General features: G+C 39.8%; 1 protein-coding gene across 5 annotated transcripts in view; it reads left to right on the top strand.

The window, feature by feature from the left end:
- The window catches only part of VPS13A (vacuolar protein sorting 13 homolog A), a 112559-nt gene that overhangs the window by 47631 nt on the left and 48016 nt on the right, over positions 1-16912 (top strand). For all 5 annotated transcript variants that reach the window (XR_015281028.1, XM_086869257.1, XM_086869255.1 and 2 more), the window contains 7 exons: positions 209-356; positions 1256-1406; positions 8975-9099; positions 9795-9964; positions 10564-10784; positions 11968-12200; positions 15764-15856. Coding sequence is in view for 4 of the 5 variants with exons in the window: in XM_086869257.1 (XP_086725383.1) it covers positions 209-356; positions 1256-1406; positions 8975-9099; positions 9795-9964; positions 10564-10784; positions 11968-12200; positions 15764-15856 (1141 nt within the window). In the remaining variant the exon portion in view is untranslated. The remainder of the gene's footprint in view (positions 1-208; positions 357-1255; positions 1407-8974; positions 9100-9794; positions 9965-10563; positions 10785-11967; positions 12201-15763; positions 15857-16912) is intronic.

The raw sequence follows: 16912 nt of genomic DNA, 5'->3' as shown, positions 1-16912 counted from the left end.
ATACATGCCTAATACCTTCTCCCTACAAAGGAAGGGAGAAGGTGGAGTGGAGTGGAAGCTTGGGTGGAGTAAGGCTTCAACTAGAGCTATTTGGAATAGTATAAAGACACTTCTATAGCATTAGTTAAAAAGATGAGGAAAATACAGAAATGTGGTTTTTTTAGAATGTGAAATATGTGAAAACGAAGTATTTTGCTTCTCTTCACAGATCTTACTATGAGCAAGATTCTTTGCAAACTGAAGTACAGTTGCTGCAGCCAGTCAATCTGGAAGTAGCTGTTGAACGAAATTTAGCTGCTGCATGGTATAATGAAGTTCCTGATATTGAAATATCTGGCCGACTCAAGCCTATGAATGTAAGCACTTGTTTCTGAAAGCAACTGTTCAAATAGTTTTGGAAAACAGATTAATTTTTCTCTATAAAATTCCAAGCTTAGTAGTTAAGGTATTGTTTGATTTCAAGACAGAGGTAGAACAGATTTTGTTGTTTCATAGGGTAAAAGGAAATGAATAGATTTTTGTTCTAATTTAAGCTCAGTATTTAATTTGTGATACTCCAGGAGACTTTGTACTATGAGTTACTGTTGCTCGTTAAAAATGCTTATTCTATCTGGCCTTTTACCTGTCAGTGAAGGATTGAAAAAGTTGGGATTTATTGGTTTGTTCAACAGCACTGCTGAATTTCTACCTATGACAAGTCTGAATAGTTACTAATGACCTGCTGTGCCACATAGATATTCACAGACCTATGGGGCCAGATGGGATTCATGCTAGGGTGATTTAAATTTGAAAAAAATTAAATAAATAATGTAGATTAAAATTTAAACATAAAATAATTTAAATTTAACATTAAAAATAGAAAGGTTGTGAAGAGTGTGAGGAAAACCAATTTGTGAGATTTTGAAATAGAACTCTTAAGTATTACTGTAAAGTAACTGTTACTGTAAAGTGGCTTGTGACTAAATGCAGATAAAGATTTTGATTGGTCAAACTGTGTGTTCATATTCTGACATTCCAGTTTCTAAACAGTAACTTGGTAGGGAAAGTTTGTGATGAAAACAAAATGATGTGTGACTTCTGATTTCTAGAAATTACTGTAAGGAGTTGTGTGAATTTGAGAAAAATGTTCAGCATCGTAAATAGAGTCTCAGATGAGATTAATTTGATTTATCTGTTTATTTGTAAGCTTAGATTTTGGTTAACAGAAGTTATGCAAACAGAGTTGTTCTGATTTCCATTCCAATGTTTTTTAAAGCTAATTCTCAGTCAGGAAGATATTACCACAATACTGAGGACACTAAATGAAAATGCAGGTGAAAGCTCTGGTGCATCAACAGCTTTGCCAGAATCAAAAGCACCAACTAGTCATTCTAGTGAAACGCATGGTACTTCTCAGCAGTCTGCAGGTAATGTTTTCTAAAATTACATCATCTGGCATTTTTAGGTATTATTGTCACTATATGGCTTCTGTTGGAGTTGCATTTACGAATGGATGCCAGATTCATTTGTGTATACCAATACTGTAGAATCACAGAATAATTAAGGTTGCAAAAGACTTCCAAGATCATCAAATGCAATGTTTGACCAAACACCATGTCAACTAAACCATAGCACTAAGTGTCATGTCCAGGTCTTCTTGAATGCTTCCAGGGATGGTGACTCTACCACCTTCTTGAGCAGAAACTCTTCCTGATGTCCAGCCTGAACCTCCCCTCCTGTTTCAGCTTGAGACTTTATCACCTTACCCTGTCACTCACTAGCTGTCTGTGAAAAGAGACCCGCCCCCATCTTGCTGCAACTTCCTTTCAATCTGTCTTTCACAAGATGAGTCATCTGGTCAAAAAAAGGAGATCAGATTGGTTAGGCATGACCTGTCTTTCCTAAACCCATTCTGAAACCATTCTGGCTGGACCCGATCCCTTAGTTGTCCAGTTTGTGCCATATGGTTACACTCAAGATGATCTGCTCCATAAACTTCCCCAGCACTGGGGCCAGGCTGACAGGTGTGTAGTTCCCTGGATCTTTCTTTCGTAGATGGGTATCCCATTGGCCAACCTCCACTCATCTGGGACCTCTACAGTTAACCAGGACTGATGATAAATAATGGAGAGTGACTTGGTGAGCTCCTCTGCCTTCTCTGTCATCATCCTAGGTTGAATCCTGTCTGGCTCCATAGACTTAAAAGCATCAAAGTGACACAGCAGTCACTAATTACTTCCTCAGGGATTGCAGCACCTCTCTTCTACTCTCTGACCCTGTCTACCGGCTCAGGTGGCCAGTTGCCCATTTTCACTCTTAATGACTGAGGTAAAGAAGGCATGAAGTACCTCAGCCTTTTCTTCATCCTCGGTGGGAGGGTATCCCTCCACATCCAATAAAGAGTGGAGATTATTCCTTTGCCTGCTCTTTGTTGTTAATGTATTTATATAAACATTTTTATTTTACTTCACAGCTGATCGAGTGGCCAGGTTGAGTTCTATCTGAGTTTTAACCTTGCTAATTGTAGTTGGTTTAGTGCTGGCTAAATGCACTTACTAGAATAATTTACTCATTTTTTTGCTGTGAGATAAGATTTAGGAGGTCAGTAAAGAAAGCTCAAAACTTGAAAGTTTATCAACAGAACTAAAAGAATAATAAGAATCAGAATAAAACCTTAAGAACACTTAACTCACAACCTTCTCTTTTTTTCTTACTGATAATGTAAATGGACAAAACTTGGGACTTCCAGTTAGTTTACAACTTCTAGAATAGTTTTTCATCAATTTTCTTAGGGAGAAGAGTTTTACTTACAGCGAAGTCTCCACAGCATAGCAAGAAAAAGTTTTCTCGTGGCTTCAGTGTCACAGCAAATCAGCCACCTGGGAAAGGAAAATCTGTTTGCAGTGTTAAAATCCCTCCCCTTGATTTTGAGCTTTCACTACAACTGTTTTTGAGGGCTCTATTTTTTGCTAGTGGGTTACTCGTCTGAGGATGAGCTGTACAAAAGCAAAGGTTCTTTTCATTTATTTTTGAAATCATCTTTATCTCTGGGAACAGAGGTCTTCTTCTTCCCTGGGGGCAAAGTGTCTTTATCACTTTTATTTCTGTTAAAACTTCTAATTTGGTTCATAGCAACATGAACATCTGATTTGCTTTAGCATGGATACCTTTGCTCATGTCTATAGTTTGAACACTCTATCTCCCTATGTTTTTTTTCATGAATTACACGGATATTCTAGTGTATCATAATCTATCAACATGGCCTTACAAAAAGAATTTTAAGATGAAGGCATGTCCTCATTCTTCTCCTATTTGGAACTTGACTCCTTTGTTTATTGACTTTGGTGTCTTCCTGTTGTTTCTTTATGTTTCTTCTCCTCTTCCTTTTTTCTCAAGAGACGATTTGCATTTGCATTTTCAACTTTCATGCCTGCGGATGGTGGTCATGATTGATCCCTCCGGGCGACAGCCGGAGCATTCGCGGTGATGTATTTCAGGCCACGCTGGGGGCTGTGCGAGGATCTTAAGGCTGTTCTGGCTGCAAGCCTGGTCCCTGCTACGTTCAATTCCAGCTGCATGGGCTGCAGAGCCGCCCCTGGTCTTAGCCACATGATTTCCCTCGGCGCTGGGATAGCACCTTCCAGCAAGATGACTTGGCATCTTATGGCTGGAATTCTTCAGCAGCCGCACTGGAGGGGGGCAGCCAGGATCTTAGCAGCCGGGCTAGGGCGCAGCTGGCCTCCCCTCCTCCTGCTTGGCTGCCGCTGGGGCCCGGCCCTGATGGGATGGGGCCCCGCAAGCTCCCGGGAAGGGGCCTGGCCCTGCAGCAGAGTGCACCCGGCCCAGCACGACCGCGCGAAACTAGGCCGGGCCAGCCTGTTACCTGTTTCCAGGCCGGAAAAAAAGTTTTTCTCGGGCTTGCCCGTCCTTAAAATGTGTTTTCACAGAAGCGTGTTTAACTATGTGTCAATCTTCAAAGCTAGTCACTGATGTCAGGCACTGAAGAAGCTTTTTGCAGCTCCTCACAGAAAACTACTTCTGTGGTTAGTTCCTTCCCTCTCAACCAAAAGTCAATTAATACAAAACCAACACACTAATTTTCTTTCTATGTGACTTAACAATATCCTTGTACTCTTCTTCCAGTTGCCTGCTCCTTCTTCCAAAGATCATGAACTCTGATCTTCCCTGCTGAGTTCCTCCCTATTTAGCCAAGCCAGCACATAGAGACAGTCTGGTCCTGTGCCTATAATATTTCCTTCTTAAAGTACATCTAGACTTCTTAGACCCTTTTGGTTTTAAGGGCTTATTGCCAAGGGACTGACTGAACCAGTGTTCTGAACAGGACAATGTCCACCCTCCTGAAGTCCAATATTTTGTTGACACCCCTGAATATTGAAAACTCTTGTGTCATGGCTGCTGAAGATGGCTCCAAACACAGCGTCTCCCCCAGCCCTTCTCAGTTTGTAAGCAGCAGATCCAGCAGGGTAGCTCCTCTGGTAGGTTTACTTCCCAGCTGTGTTGGGAAGTTATCTTCACACACTCCAGTAATCTCCTAACCTGCCTCCTCTTTGCTGTGTTAAATTTCCAGAAGACATCTGGCAGGTTAAAATTTCACATGATTTCATGACAATCATGAAACATCAGTCAGCTTATCTTAGAATAGTTCATCCACTTCCTCATCCTCTATGGGTGTTCTGTAACAGATTCCCACCAGGATATCTGCCTTCTTGGCCTTCCCCCTGATTGTCACCCATAGATACTCAACCTTCTCGTCACTGTCCTGGAGCTTTGTAAAGTCAAAACGCTTCCTAGTGTACAGAGCAACCCCACTACCTCTGGTTCCTTGCCTGTCCCTTCTGAAGGGCTTGTAGCCATCCAATGCAACACTGATCATCCCACCACATTTCTGTCATTGCTTTCCTGCTGCACTCTGGCTCCTCCTATTTGTTACCCATATTGTGTGCATTGGTGTAGTTGCACTTCAGCTGGGCTACTGATTTTACCCCTAACCCTGGCATTCTGGCTCTAGGCTCATCTTAAGTGAGCCTGGTCTTATTCCGACCCCCCTCAAATCTAGTTTAAAGGCCTCTTAATCAGCTCTGCCAACTCATGGACAAGAATCACTTTACCCCTTTGAGACAGATGAACCTCATCTGTCTCCAGAAGTCCTGGTATTACATCAATTAACTCATGGTTAAAAAAAAATTCATGAAACCCACCATTCATGAGGTGGGTTCTCCTGTTCATTTCAGTGTTCTTCCCTGCTACTGATCAAGGGATCAAGGAAAACACTAGAGGATCTCACAGAATCACATAATGGGTAAGGTTGGAAGAGACCATGGTGGGTCATCTGGACCAATCTCCCTTCTTAAATAGGATCATCCCAGAGCACATGGCATAGGATAGTGTCCAGGCAGTTCTTAAGTATCTCCAGTGAGGGAAACTCCACAACCTCTCTGGGCAATCTGTGCCTGTGTGTGGTCATCTGCACAGTAAGGAAGTTCTGTTTGGAACTTCCTGTCCATAACTTTCTTCCCTGTCCACCTCACTGTCCACTGATCCAGGCAACGCTTGCTGAGTTTGCCTGTGAGGATGTTGTGAGAGGCATTACTGAAAGCCTTGTTGGAGTCAAGGTAGACATTAACCACTGCTCTTACCTCATCCATCCATCCATCATCTCATAGAAGACATTCAGGTTGGTCAAGCATGATTCCACTTAGGTGAATCCATGCTGACTATTCCTTACCACCTTTTTGTCTTCCATGGGGATGGGGATAAGTGCCTCCAGAATGAGGCGCTCCATCACCTTTGCTGGGATTGAAGTGAGGCTGACTGGCTGGGAGTTCCTTGGGTCATTCTTCATTGCCCTGTTTGAAGACTGGGACGACATTTGGTTCCTTTCAGTCCTCAGGCATCACTCCTAACCACCACAGCCTTTCAAAGATGATTGTGTGCAAGTCAGCTCTCTCAACATCCATAAATATATCCTATCAGGGTCCATGGTCTTGTGGATGTCAAGATTGCACAGGTGTTCTCTAACCCAATCCTCCCTTAAAAGGCTTTCTTCCAATGTTCCTTTACTCTGGCCTCCTGGGTCAGTGATTCCTGAGGGCTGGTCTTGTTAGTGAAGACTGATGGAAAGAAGACATTCAGTAATTCCTCTGCTTCCTCTGTTACCAGTGTCCCTCCCGCATTTAGCAATGTCCCATGTTATCCTTACTTTTACTTTTCTTATTGGAGAAACCATTCTTGTTGTCCTTGACATCCTTGGCCAGATCTAATTCCTGATGGGCCTTGGGCTTCATTGTCTCAGCTTACCCTGACAACCTGTCTATATGCCTTCCAAGTACCTTCACCCCACTTACATCTCCTATGTATTTCCTGCTTATGTGTGTGTAGTATCAGAAGCCCTTTATTCATGGGCTTATCTTACCATGGAGGTCTCTTACCCCTTTGCTTGATTTCTTGCTCACTGGCCTGCACTGGGATGCCAGTTCTTGAGCCTGGAGGAAGTGATCCTTGAATGTCAATTTCTCTTCCCTGCAGAGCCTATTTCTGTGGATTCTTTCAAGAAAATTCCCTGAAGTGGCTAAAGTTCTCTGTGATTGCAATTAAGTCAAAGTCCTTTGACTGCACACACGTTTCTCATCTCTCCTGCTTGTTTCCATACTGGATGCATTGGTGTACAGGCACGTTATAGAAGTATTTGATTGTGCAAAAGGATGCCCCCTAGTCTGTCATGTGGTTACATCTTCAGATGCTTGTACTCACTGAGTGTATTCCCTCTTAAGCCCATTTTTTACCTGCTTGGGTGATCACTATAGTTCTGCCCTTCCCACACCTCACCTCTATCAAGCCTGGCCATATTCTTTTTCCTCTTCAAATCTAGTTTAAAACTCTCTCAAGTTAGCCCTGGAGTTAGCCCTGCTAACTCCTGAGCTAAAATCCTTTTTCCCCTTTGAGACAAGAGGATCCTGTTTAATGCCAGTGTTCTATTAACTGACCCATGATGAACAAAACCAAAATTCTGATGGTAACACAGAACTGTGTTACCAAGGGGTTCATCTGCATGATTTTCTTGACAGGACAGAAGAGAACAGAACTTGTGTTCCAGATCCTGTCTCCTAGTAGTGCCTATTACTTGAGCCCCAGGAAGGCAGCAGACTTCCCTGTGGGATGGGTCCAGCTGGCATGTAGGGCAGTTCCTCAGTTCCTCTCAGAAGAGAGTTGCAACAACTACTCTTCTTTCTCTTTTGCCTGAAATTGTGATGCATTTGGTTTATTGACTTGTGCTGGGTAACACTCCCAGGTAGACCTTCATCTTCATTATAATTTGTTCTTCACTATCATTTGTTTCACCCTTGGGTTCTAGAGCCTCATACCTATTTCCTGAGGTTACCTGTGAAAGCAAGGGAGGTGATTCTCCTGTTGCCCCCAGCTGGGACCTGTTTGAAATTTTCCCCTTGTCTTCTAGTTCCCCTCCTTCTGTCTGATGACAAGAGTGTTGGAGTTCCTCAGCTTGTGCTGAGCTTCTACCTCCTACATTTCTCTCAGGAATTTTCACCAGTCTATTTCTCTGTCAGACCCTGATACTCTTCAGCCTCTCTACTCCCTCTCTAAACTCAGCCACCAGGCTCAGCAGGTCATCCACCTGGTCCCACTGCACACACGTGTAGTATAGTGTACTTCTGCCCTCTGGGGCTAATGCCAAGCTCCAGCACTCCCTGCAGCTGCAGACCTGAGCAGGTGCATGCTTCTGAGGAAGCTTGGTCTGGGTTGCTGTGCTCCTACTAGCAATGGCTTTTGGCTTTATGGAGATCACTGTTGGATCTGTTCTCATGGGGTAAATGAAAACCACCTGGTGAGCTCTCCTAATGAGCTGAGAGGGTCACTCTGCCCTCATACATGCCCTGCTCATGTGAATTTCTGCAGCAAGTGCTGTACCACATCCTTCTGATGTGCCATGTCCTGTTTACCTTACTCACCTTTTCACTGTGCTCCAAGCTGCTCATGCTTGTTAGAGTCCTTTAAATCTCCTTTGGTTGCTCTGGCAAGGCCCTCACCATGTAGGCTGCACCTGGGATAGCTCCTGGACCCTGTCACGTCTCTCCCATCTCTTGGGTTTCCCTGACTCTGGGAACCCCCTACCAGGCTCTTTTGCCCTGTAACTGCAGGCACTGTGGCTCCTGTTGTTGCTGCTGTCACTAAGTGCCTCCTTGGCTGATGAGGTCGGTTGAGTGCCAGTTGGCCTATTACCTTGACATTGTGGTTTGAGCTATAGCTAACAGCACTAATGAATAGGAGCAGCTGAGCCACTGTAGTGAGTTTTGCAGCAAGACATGAAATGTAAGGGTCTTCTTTTCCCGGCCATAATGCAAGTTAGCACTTAAAAGTCTTGTCAGCTGCATTTGTGACCATCTCAACTTTGAAAGGCTGCCATTTTACTCTCTTTCCTGTATATGGTGGTTTCGTTGCTGTTCTAATTTAGTTCTGTTTGTTGTAATGATGACACCCCTGAAAGTTGTTCCTATTCAGTACATGTCACTGCCTATCAACTGTTCAGCACACACTGAAAAGGAAAGCAAATAAAGTTAAGGAAACCATCTTTTGTGGAATTCTTTTATTAAATATGAAAACCAGCAACAATGTGCTAGATGAACAAATGAGGATGAAAGTAAATTTGTGTTCTTTGTAAGACTTTCACACACCATCCAGTATTAGGGGGAAATTGTACATTTGTGTTTTAAAGACAGTAAAAATCTCATGTAGAATATGTAAGGGGGAGTGTTTTATATTCTCAAACATTGTGTGATTTTGCCAAAAGTTGTTATATAAGACATGATAAACACATGCTATGTGTGGATGAATTTACATATGGAGAAAAAGGGAAGTTGCTGTCTTTATGGTCATAAGCGAGGGTGTTTAGTTTTGTTTTTTTCCTTATTTGCAGTCACGTAATTTTCTTAATACTAACCATTTTTCTGATTCCTGAAAGGTGTAACTGTTGTGACATCAGCTGTGGTGGAATTGCATTCACCTATGAAAATCAAAACAACACTAAAACTGGACTTCAGATTTGACTCTCTTACTTTAGTGTTGTATAGTCCAAATTCAAAACAGGTGAGTATAAGTTTGGTTACAAAGAGTAATTAGCAGCTTTTTGCCTAGAGTCCTGGAAATTCTGAACAAGAATAGCTTAATTTATGACAGAGAAAGTGTTTTCTAGCAATAATAACAAGTGTAATGGAAATGAGAGAACAGCTATTTTAGTTAAGTCGCTTGGTAGATACTAAGGAAGTAGAATAGCCAGTGCTAGTACATAATATGTGGCGTCTTCTGTCATCTGAGTAAAAATTGATGAAAATTTACATTAATTTAAAATATAGTTTGGGAAGAAAAATTTGCAGAAGAATGAAAGATATCCATTAGTTACACGTAGAGATGGGTACATGGACACACACAAAATGATGGAGAAAGAGTCTTAAATTTGTCAGTAGGAATGCATTTATGTTCACCTTGGTTTAAACTTACAAAACTTGTCACAAGATTTCTGACTAAATTTTGTAATTTATTATAAACTTAGGTCTCTCATTTATGTAAGCTTGCTTTAGAAAGATGGTAGAAGGGCAAAACTTCACTCTTTGAAAGTTCTCCCTTGTATGTTGTTAATTGTGGTTGTCTATTGAATTAGTAGTGGGTTTATTTAATTTATTATTATTATTGAAAATATCATCAGTTAGAATAAAACTGTGTATCACAACTATATATTATTTTTGTTACCTGTAATGAAATCTACAAATGTTTCATTTAAACAGGTTAACAGTTTGGATCAGAGAGATGACCTTTTGAAGCTTGCAGAATTTAAATTAGTTCTCATGTCAGCTGCTCTGAAAATGTTATCAGATGGTTCAATGAATGCGTCAGTCAAACTGGCAAACTGTACATTAGATGATAAAAGACAGTCAATCCAGAAGGCTACACCAAGGTCTGTAATTTTACATAATTTATTAGAGTTAGAAAAAGAGTTCATAATGTTTTAGTTTAATTAATATTCTGTTAAAACCGCAATTGTTTTAGTGTAGGGGTTCTTAAAGTACCTGTTACTGTGGATTTATGTGTTTCATGTGCCTTTTGTTCCACATATCTTTGAGAGACCAGTGCTAGATACAAAAAATGAAATAAACTGAACTTTAAATATAAATTTAATAAATGTGCATAGAAAACAATTTCACTTCCCACTTTAATGAGATGCTAAGTGAGACTGAGATGATGTTTCATGAGTAGTAACAAACTTCAGTAAAATGTAGTACTTTAGATATGTGAGCAAGTAAATATGATTGTTTGACTTGTTAAAATTATTAACACCTTTTGTTACCAGTGTATGGGATTCCAGTTAGTTTTAAAGTTATATAAAATTCATGCTAATGTTTTTATTGGTCATGCCCTAAAATTATTTTTATTGCTTTTTAAATTTGATCTTGTTAATGTATTGCATCATTCTCAGAATGAGAATCTTGAATGTTCTTCAGTATTTGTGGCTGGCTTCTTATTGTTTCATTAAATGCCGCCTTAATTGTTTTTCAGAATGGTGGAAATGAAACATGGATTTGAAAAAAAAGTTATGGTGGATGTAAACTACAAACAGGGGAGAGATGGCACTGTTCTTGATGTTATTGTTCAAGAGATATACCTTTGTGCAAGCATGGAGTTTCTACTTACTGTAGCAGATATATTCCTAAAGGCTAATGCAGAAAGTGCTGCTGCACAGAGAAATCTCAAGCAGTCATTACCATCAAAGGACCAAGGTATATACCAGTATACATTGGAGATAGTTTAAAATATGTATTTGAATATCAGCTTAATTTTAATACTATGTAAATAATACATATGTATTTAGTTATTATTAATATTTAATGCTATGTAATACTGTGTAAAAAATACAATACTCTTTTTATGCTATTTCCTGTGTTGATATGTATAGAACAGCTTGTAACCACTGATGTTGCTTTCTTTGCATCATGGAAATAGATTCATAACCTTTAGTCTTCGTTTCCAAATGAAGTCTTGTTTCACTAGAGAAAGAAGATAGCTAAAAATGTATGTTTAAAATAAAATAGGAATAATAATGAAGCATATTATATTGTGCTTGCTCATGGAATAGGCCTGCCTAATATTGTTGCCTAGAAATGTAATTTCATTTGTCCACTGATGTGCATTACTTCCTATATCAGAAAACAGACTTTTAGATTGAGCACTTGACATAAAAAATTGGTCCATTAGAGCATCAGAGCAGGAAATACTATTTTTATGCTTCCATGACTCAAGTAGTTCTCATCAGGTATGCCAAAGCAAGTCCCTGTATTTTTGGTGTTGTTTTCCTGTGCCCTGAATATCATGGTGGTGTCCCTTTCAGCCAGACCTACTGTGATTATTTGCTGGTGATCAAAGTCTGAACAGATAAGGAAGTCTTATATGAAAGTGTATTTTTATTTCAAGTGTTAATGCTGCATGATTGTCCTGTGGAAAAATGAGGGTTTGCTACTCCAGAGTAACGTGGAGTAATGTGCCTGGCATTTTCGTAAGACTCTTATCAGAGCTGGCCCATGTAGGTATGGAGTGAAGCTTATATATTTGTTAATGTCACAGTTAGTAATAGTGGGGATACTGTTACCCTTTTTATTTTGACTGAGAAGCTTTGTGGAGTTTTTTGTTGTACACAAGAGTAATTAGATATTAAATGGTTTTGTGCCTTCAATGAAGAGCCTAGAAATGTCAGTTGCAGGGATTGACAGATTTGCTAACACTAGTTGTGATAGACCTTACCCCTGAATAGGCAAGTCCTCCCTGTAAGTTACAAGAATGAATTAATTTTTGTAAATAATATCATTAATTATAATAATAAATTATATTAATAATTAAATCACAGCAAGAAAATAATAGAAATTGAATCTTTGAACAATTAAACTAATGCAATTTATATTTCTGAAGCATCTGTGCAGCCGGTATCTACGATGGAAGTGAACATTGTTGTTAAAAATCCAGAGATTGTGTTTGTGGCTGATTTAACAAGAAGTGACGCTCCTGCACTGGTGGTTACAACACAGTGTGAGGTCTTCATTAAAAGTAGCCCTGAAAGGTACAGCATGACAGCTGCTGTTAGAGAGATACAGATGAAAGCATGCCCATTTCTTCCAGAAGAAAGGAAAGGGAACATTACTACGGTGAGTTTGCAGCCATTCAGTGTATATTTAAAAGGTGCTGTTTAACCTATACTACTAAAATACAAGTAATATCTCAAATGTTCATCATTAAAATGTATAATACAGTATAGTAGTATACATTTACAGTATGAGTAAAATTTTGTAGCTAACATTTTTTTGATTTTATTCTCTTTTGTCTAATATGCCTAAAGCAGCATCTTGACCTGTGGCATTGGGGTTTGCTTTGTATGACAAGCTACAGTGCAGAGCCCAAAGGAGTAAAAGGTTAATTATCTTTCATATCCCATGCAAGCCAAATAAATAGAGTTTCGTAAGTGTATGCTACGTCAAAAGCAGTATAATAAATTTGGAGTGCTATCAGTCTACCCATGTCCTCAGACCAGACATGAATTTTGAAGAGCAGATCTTTTCAGCTCTCTGTTAATGCCTGTTTACTTATGGAGTGACAGAGGAAAGACCAAAACTATAAGCAGAAAGGACTGGGGCTTCCCTTTCATCTCAGTTTCAAGTAGAATCATAGCTCCTCAGTTTACTTCTTGTGTTTACACAGTCTTTAATTGCACTAAAATGTTAAGTCTAGTCATTTAGAAAGCAATGAACTAGCATTGATGGCCACAATACCGTGCAAAGTTGTTTGACTTTTATTTTTGTAGCTGGCAAGTGTGGCATAAAACATTACTTTCTTTGTAGAAAGCTATTGGCAGGCTTCACACACAAATTTTTCCTCTTACAGGAATATCTTCTGATGGAATCCCTTATCTCATACTGTAGAAACAGGGAAAAAGACCTGAATCTGGCAGGATGCTTGTGCTATAGATGGAGGAAAAAACTTCAGGGGACAGTAGTTTAAGTGCTTAAAACAGTACCTTCCTTGAAAGATGAAGAAAGTTCTTGAGGAGAGTCAAAAATAAAAAAAATTACCTGTAGGAACATAACTGCTCCTTTTGAAACATATGTGTAAGCAAACCTCTGAACCCAGGTTTTCTGTAAACAATCTAAATTTAGTCTGGGAAAGGGTAATAGTTTGAAAGCAAGCCAGTGAGAGATGCAAAGTCAGAAATACAATTTAATAGGAAAATTAAAATAAATGCAATAGTACAGAAACACTGACAGAGTCAGACTACAACCTGACACCTTGCTGGTCAGGACGTTGGTAGCAGTCCAATTAAATGGTGGCTGCTGTTGAAGTGGTAGATGTGGTTCTGTTGAAGCAGTGATTCTGTATAAGGCTTTGATCTTCCTCTGAAGGTCCAGAGGTAGATGTGGAGCTCTTGTCCCCTGGGAATTTGGTGGATAAGGCTGCCTGTGATGTTCTCAGATCATATCCAGGTAGGAATGCTTGGTTCCCCCCTCTGGGCAGAGCATCTCACAATGGGATGATGTAATTTTTGAGTCATGCAGTGAGGCTTTTCTGCCCATTAGCAGAAGTTATCTCGTGGATTATCACAGGTAAATCATGGAGAGATAAAGAGCACTACCCCACTTGGTTTTAACAGTTTATGAAGATGGTAATAGAATATATACTTTTGGGTACATCTTACATTGTAAGCTAAGACAGAAAGTAATTGGGTTGTGTTGTAGTTAGGGCCTGGTGCTGCGGAAGAACTCGGGATGTAACGGAAAATTAGCAGACCCCCTCTCTGCTAAGATAGTAAGTTCCCTTGCAATTAGCCAATAGCACTTAGGTGTGACGTATGCAGATGGGAGTAACACAGTGAACTCAGGCTATAAAATGTCAAGTTTCCCTTTAATAAGTTGCCATTTTCGCCATCCATCACATTGATGCAGTGGGAGATGGTCTGCGCGGTTGGGATAGCCGCCCGTGCTGGAGTGGGTCAGGGTGCTTATCTTGCTTCAAACCCAACAGGGTTGGATGAATTCAGCCTTTTGATGACAAAACCATCAAAACTGAGAGACCTCTAAGATCACTCAGTCCAACTGTCAACCCAGTGTAGGAGCCAACAGAGAGATGGGGACTTCAGACAACTCTTCTTTAGAAAGCTATTTATTCCATAGACTAGATTACAGCAGTGGGGGTTGTGGGTCAGCCTACAGCTGCTAGCTATAGGCAAGCCGTGTGTCCTGAAGCCCCTTTAGTTCCGGTTACAATGCATTGCATATTTTTCTTTACTGAGCATCTTAATACATAACAACCAATCAGCATCATACACAATACCTTTACATTTATATATAACCTATCAAAACTGCTAAAATTATCATATTATGTTAGTGACTAACCAGTCATTCGAGTTAGTAATTTTTTTGTTTTGCAGTGGAAAATCCTTCTTGCTTTGGTAATAAACCTCTTTCTGGCTGCCTATGCTTTGTTACTTGGTAGAAAGCATGCTTTGTTTGAAGACCACTTAACCTGTTGGACTTGAGCCATACAACCTCCTTCTAACTGACTAAACCTTTGTTCTAAACCTTCCAACTCAACTAAACCTTTGTTCTCTCAGCTGTTTCAGCAATAACTGGCCATAAAAACATCTTTTTTATATCAAAACGAAGTTGCTAAGCATTCATATCTGTGAAACTTTTCTATTAAATTTTCATCCTTCCCATTAACCCATTACTACCACAGTCACCCCTTAACCATATGCCCAAGTGTCATGTCCAGATGCCAAGTAGGGAAACTAACCTCTAGATTTAAAATAGCATGAATGATGAGGGGTTTTTTGTGTTTCTCATATAAAGAGAAGGTCTAAAGAGGAATCTCTTATTTTTCATTCCTGAATGCAATACAAAGTAAGAAAAAAAGATAATTTGAGCAACAGAATAAAAAACATTATTATGGACAAAACTTCTGTTAGATCAAACTCATTTGGGGAAAGTGTGGTCAAACTAATTCAAGGTATATCTGTGCCTCCAGCATCTAATTCAGACATGGACAGAGATGTCAGAAAAGATGGCAGAGTCAGTATGGTTTGCAATTACAGTTTTTGAAAGATTAATCATCTCAGATGGGGATCAGAGAGCAAATTCTCCTGTCTGTACAGTGTCAGTAGTAATTTCATCTGAGTGCTCTATTAATAACACAGCACCAGTTTTGTTTATAGCATACCTCTGATTTGGTAAACTTTGGCGAGTGAAAACGTTCAGGTACTGATTGCAAAACAAAGCTGGAACTGAGTGGTTGTGATTCAGACATATTCAGTTACGTTGTTACTCAGGAAAACTATAACTGTGTCATTGCTGTCTTGGCAACTGAAGAACTGGTTCTTCTCAACAGGCAGAGGCATGGTGGTGCAGTGCATTGAAGGCATCTGCAGACTTTACCATAAGAATGGAGTTACTGAAGTGTAATGCTTTTTACTGTGGATGACTTCTCAGTCTTTAGTGATTGAGAATGGCTGAGGTGGTGCTTCTAGATATTTGTTTTTTATTTGAACTTGTCATTAGTGTTCAGATTTCTCTTAATTTTGAATAATGAAATATTTTTCAATTCAATTATCTTTCAGTTTTGAAGAATGAAGTAAGTTTTTTTTCAGTACTTTTTATGTCTATGATTTCAAAATAAGTTTTTAATTATACTATTTTCTCTATGTGACGTGTTTGTTGTACAGGTATTGCAGCCTTGTGACTTCTTCTTTGAAATGAAACAGTCAGGAACTAATCCACAGACAGCTGATCTAACCATTAAATCTCTAACAATAGAAGTAAGTAAACTTGTGTTTGTCTTGATTTTGGGCAAATTTGGGAAGAAACCTCTGAATTGTGTCCCTCCAGAAAGCAAATTCAAGCAGCCCCTCTTCCAGCTGGTTCAGGAAAAGATTTCCTTGGAGAATAAGTGGGAAAGCCTGTTTAATTAACAAGCAAAGTATCTAGAAGCATAAAAAAAAAATTAAAAATATTAAACATTAAAACCTCTCGCTGTTTGAAGAGATGGCAAATTCAGAAAGTCCTTGTTGTGGGGTGTAGCTTGGCTCGCTCAGTCTTGTATCAGTCCCTCTGATGCTGGAAAGTGCTGAGGCCCAGGCCCCAGTGGGCCACAGGTGTGAGCTCCCAGTGTTTGTCTGGGGTTTTGGTCCAGAGCAGGTTTGAACAGATCCAAGAAAAAAAATAAAAAAAACCCCCACAGTCCAGGGAGCTTCTCTGCCTCAGCTAGCTAAAAACTAACTAAAAAGCAAAGGAGAGCTCTCTTCCTGTCCATGCTGCTGACAACTCAGTCTGGAAAGAGATGCAGGGGAGTGAGTGCAGTTTCTGAAAGCAAACTGCAGCTTCTTCTTTCCCTCCTTCCCTCTTAGAACCTGTTTTAAAGGTACAGAACTTAACATCCAGCATAAACAGAACACACAGTTTGGGATACAAACGTCATAAAGTCACCCCAGGACAGTATTGTATTATCACTCAGCAGGCTATGAAGTTGCTTCAGGAATGACTGAAGTGGGGAATTGTTCCTGTTCTTCATTAGAAGAACATCTACCTGTTGAGCATGTCAAAAAGATTGAAAGTTAACAACTGCGCCACTCTGCTACAGTTTTGAAATCTGTGTTTTATAAAATGGCTGGTATGCAGAGATACATCTTGAAATGCTAGGATAAATCATTGAACGATGTAGTTTAGAAAGCTTTCATCAGGAAATGTCGTGGTTTTAAACCAGTAACTAAAAAAATTACTTATTTTCTTGCTGTGAGATATGGATTAGAACAAGAGCAAAACAGGCCCAAAACTTAAAAGGAATAAAGACAGTTTATTAACAAACTACAAGAATA

This window comes from Cyanistes caeruleus, chromosome Z, assembly GCF_971803275.1.
Source record: "Cyanistes caeruleus chromosome Z, bCyaCae1.hap1.1, whole genome shotgun sequence".
NCBI lineage: Eukaryota > Metazoa > Chordata > Aves > Passeriformes > Paridae > Cyanistes > Cyanistes caeruleus.
This window is presented reverse-complemented; position numbering and strand designations above follow the sequence as displayed.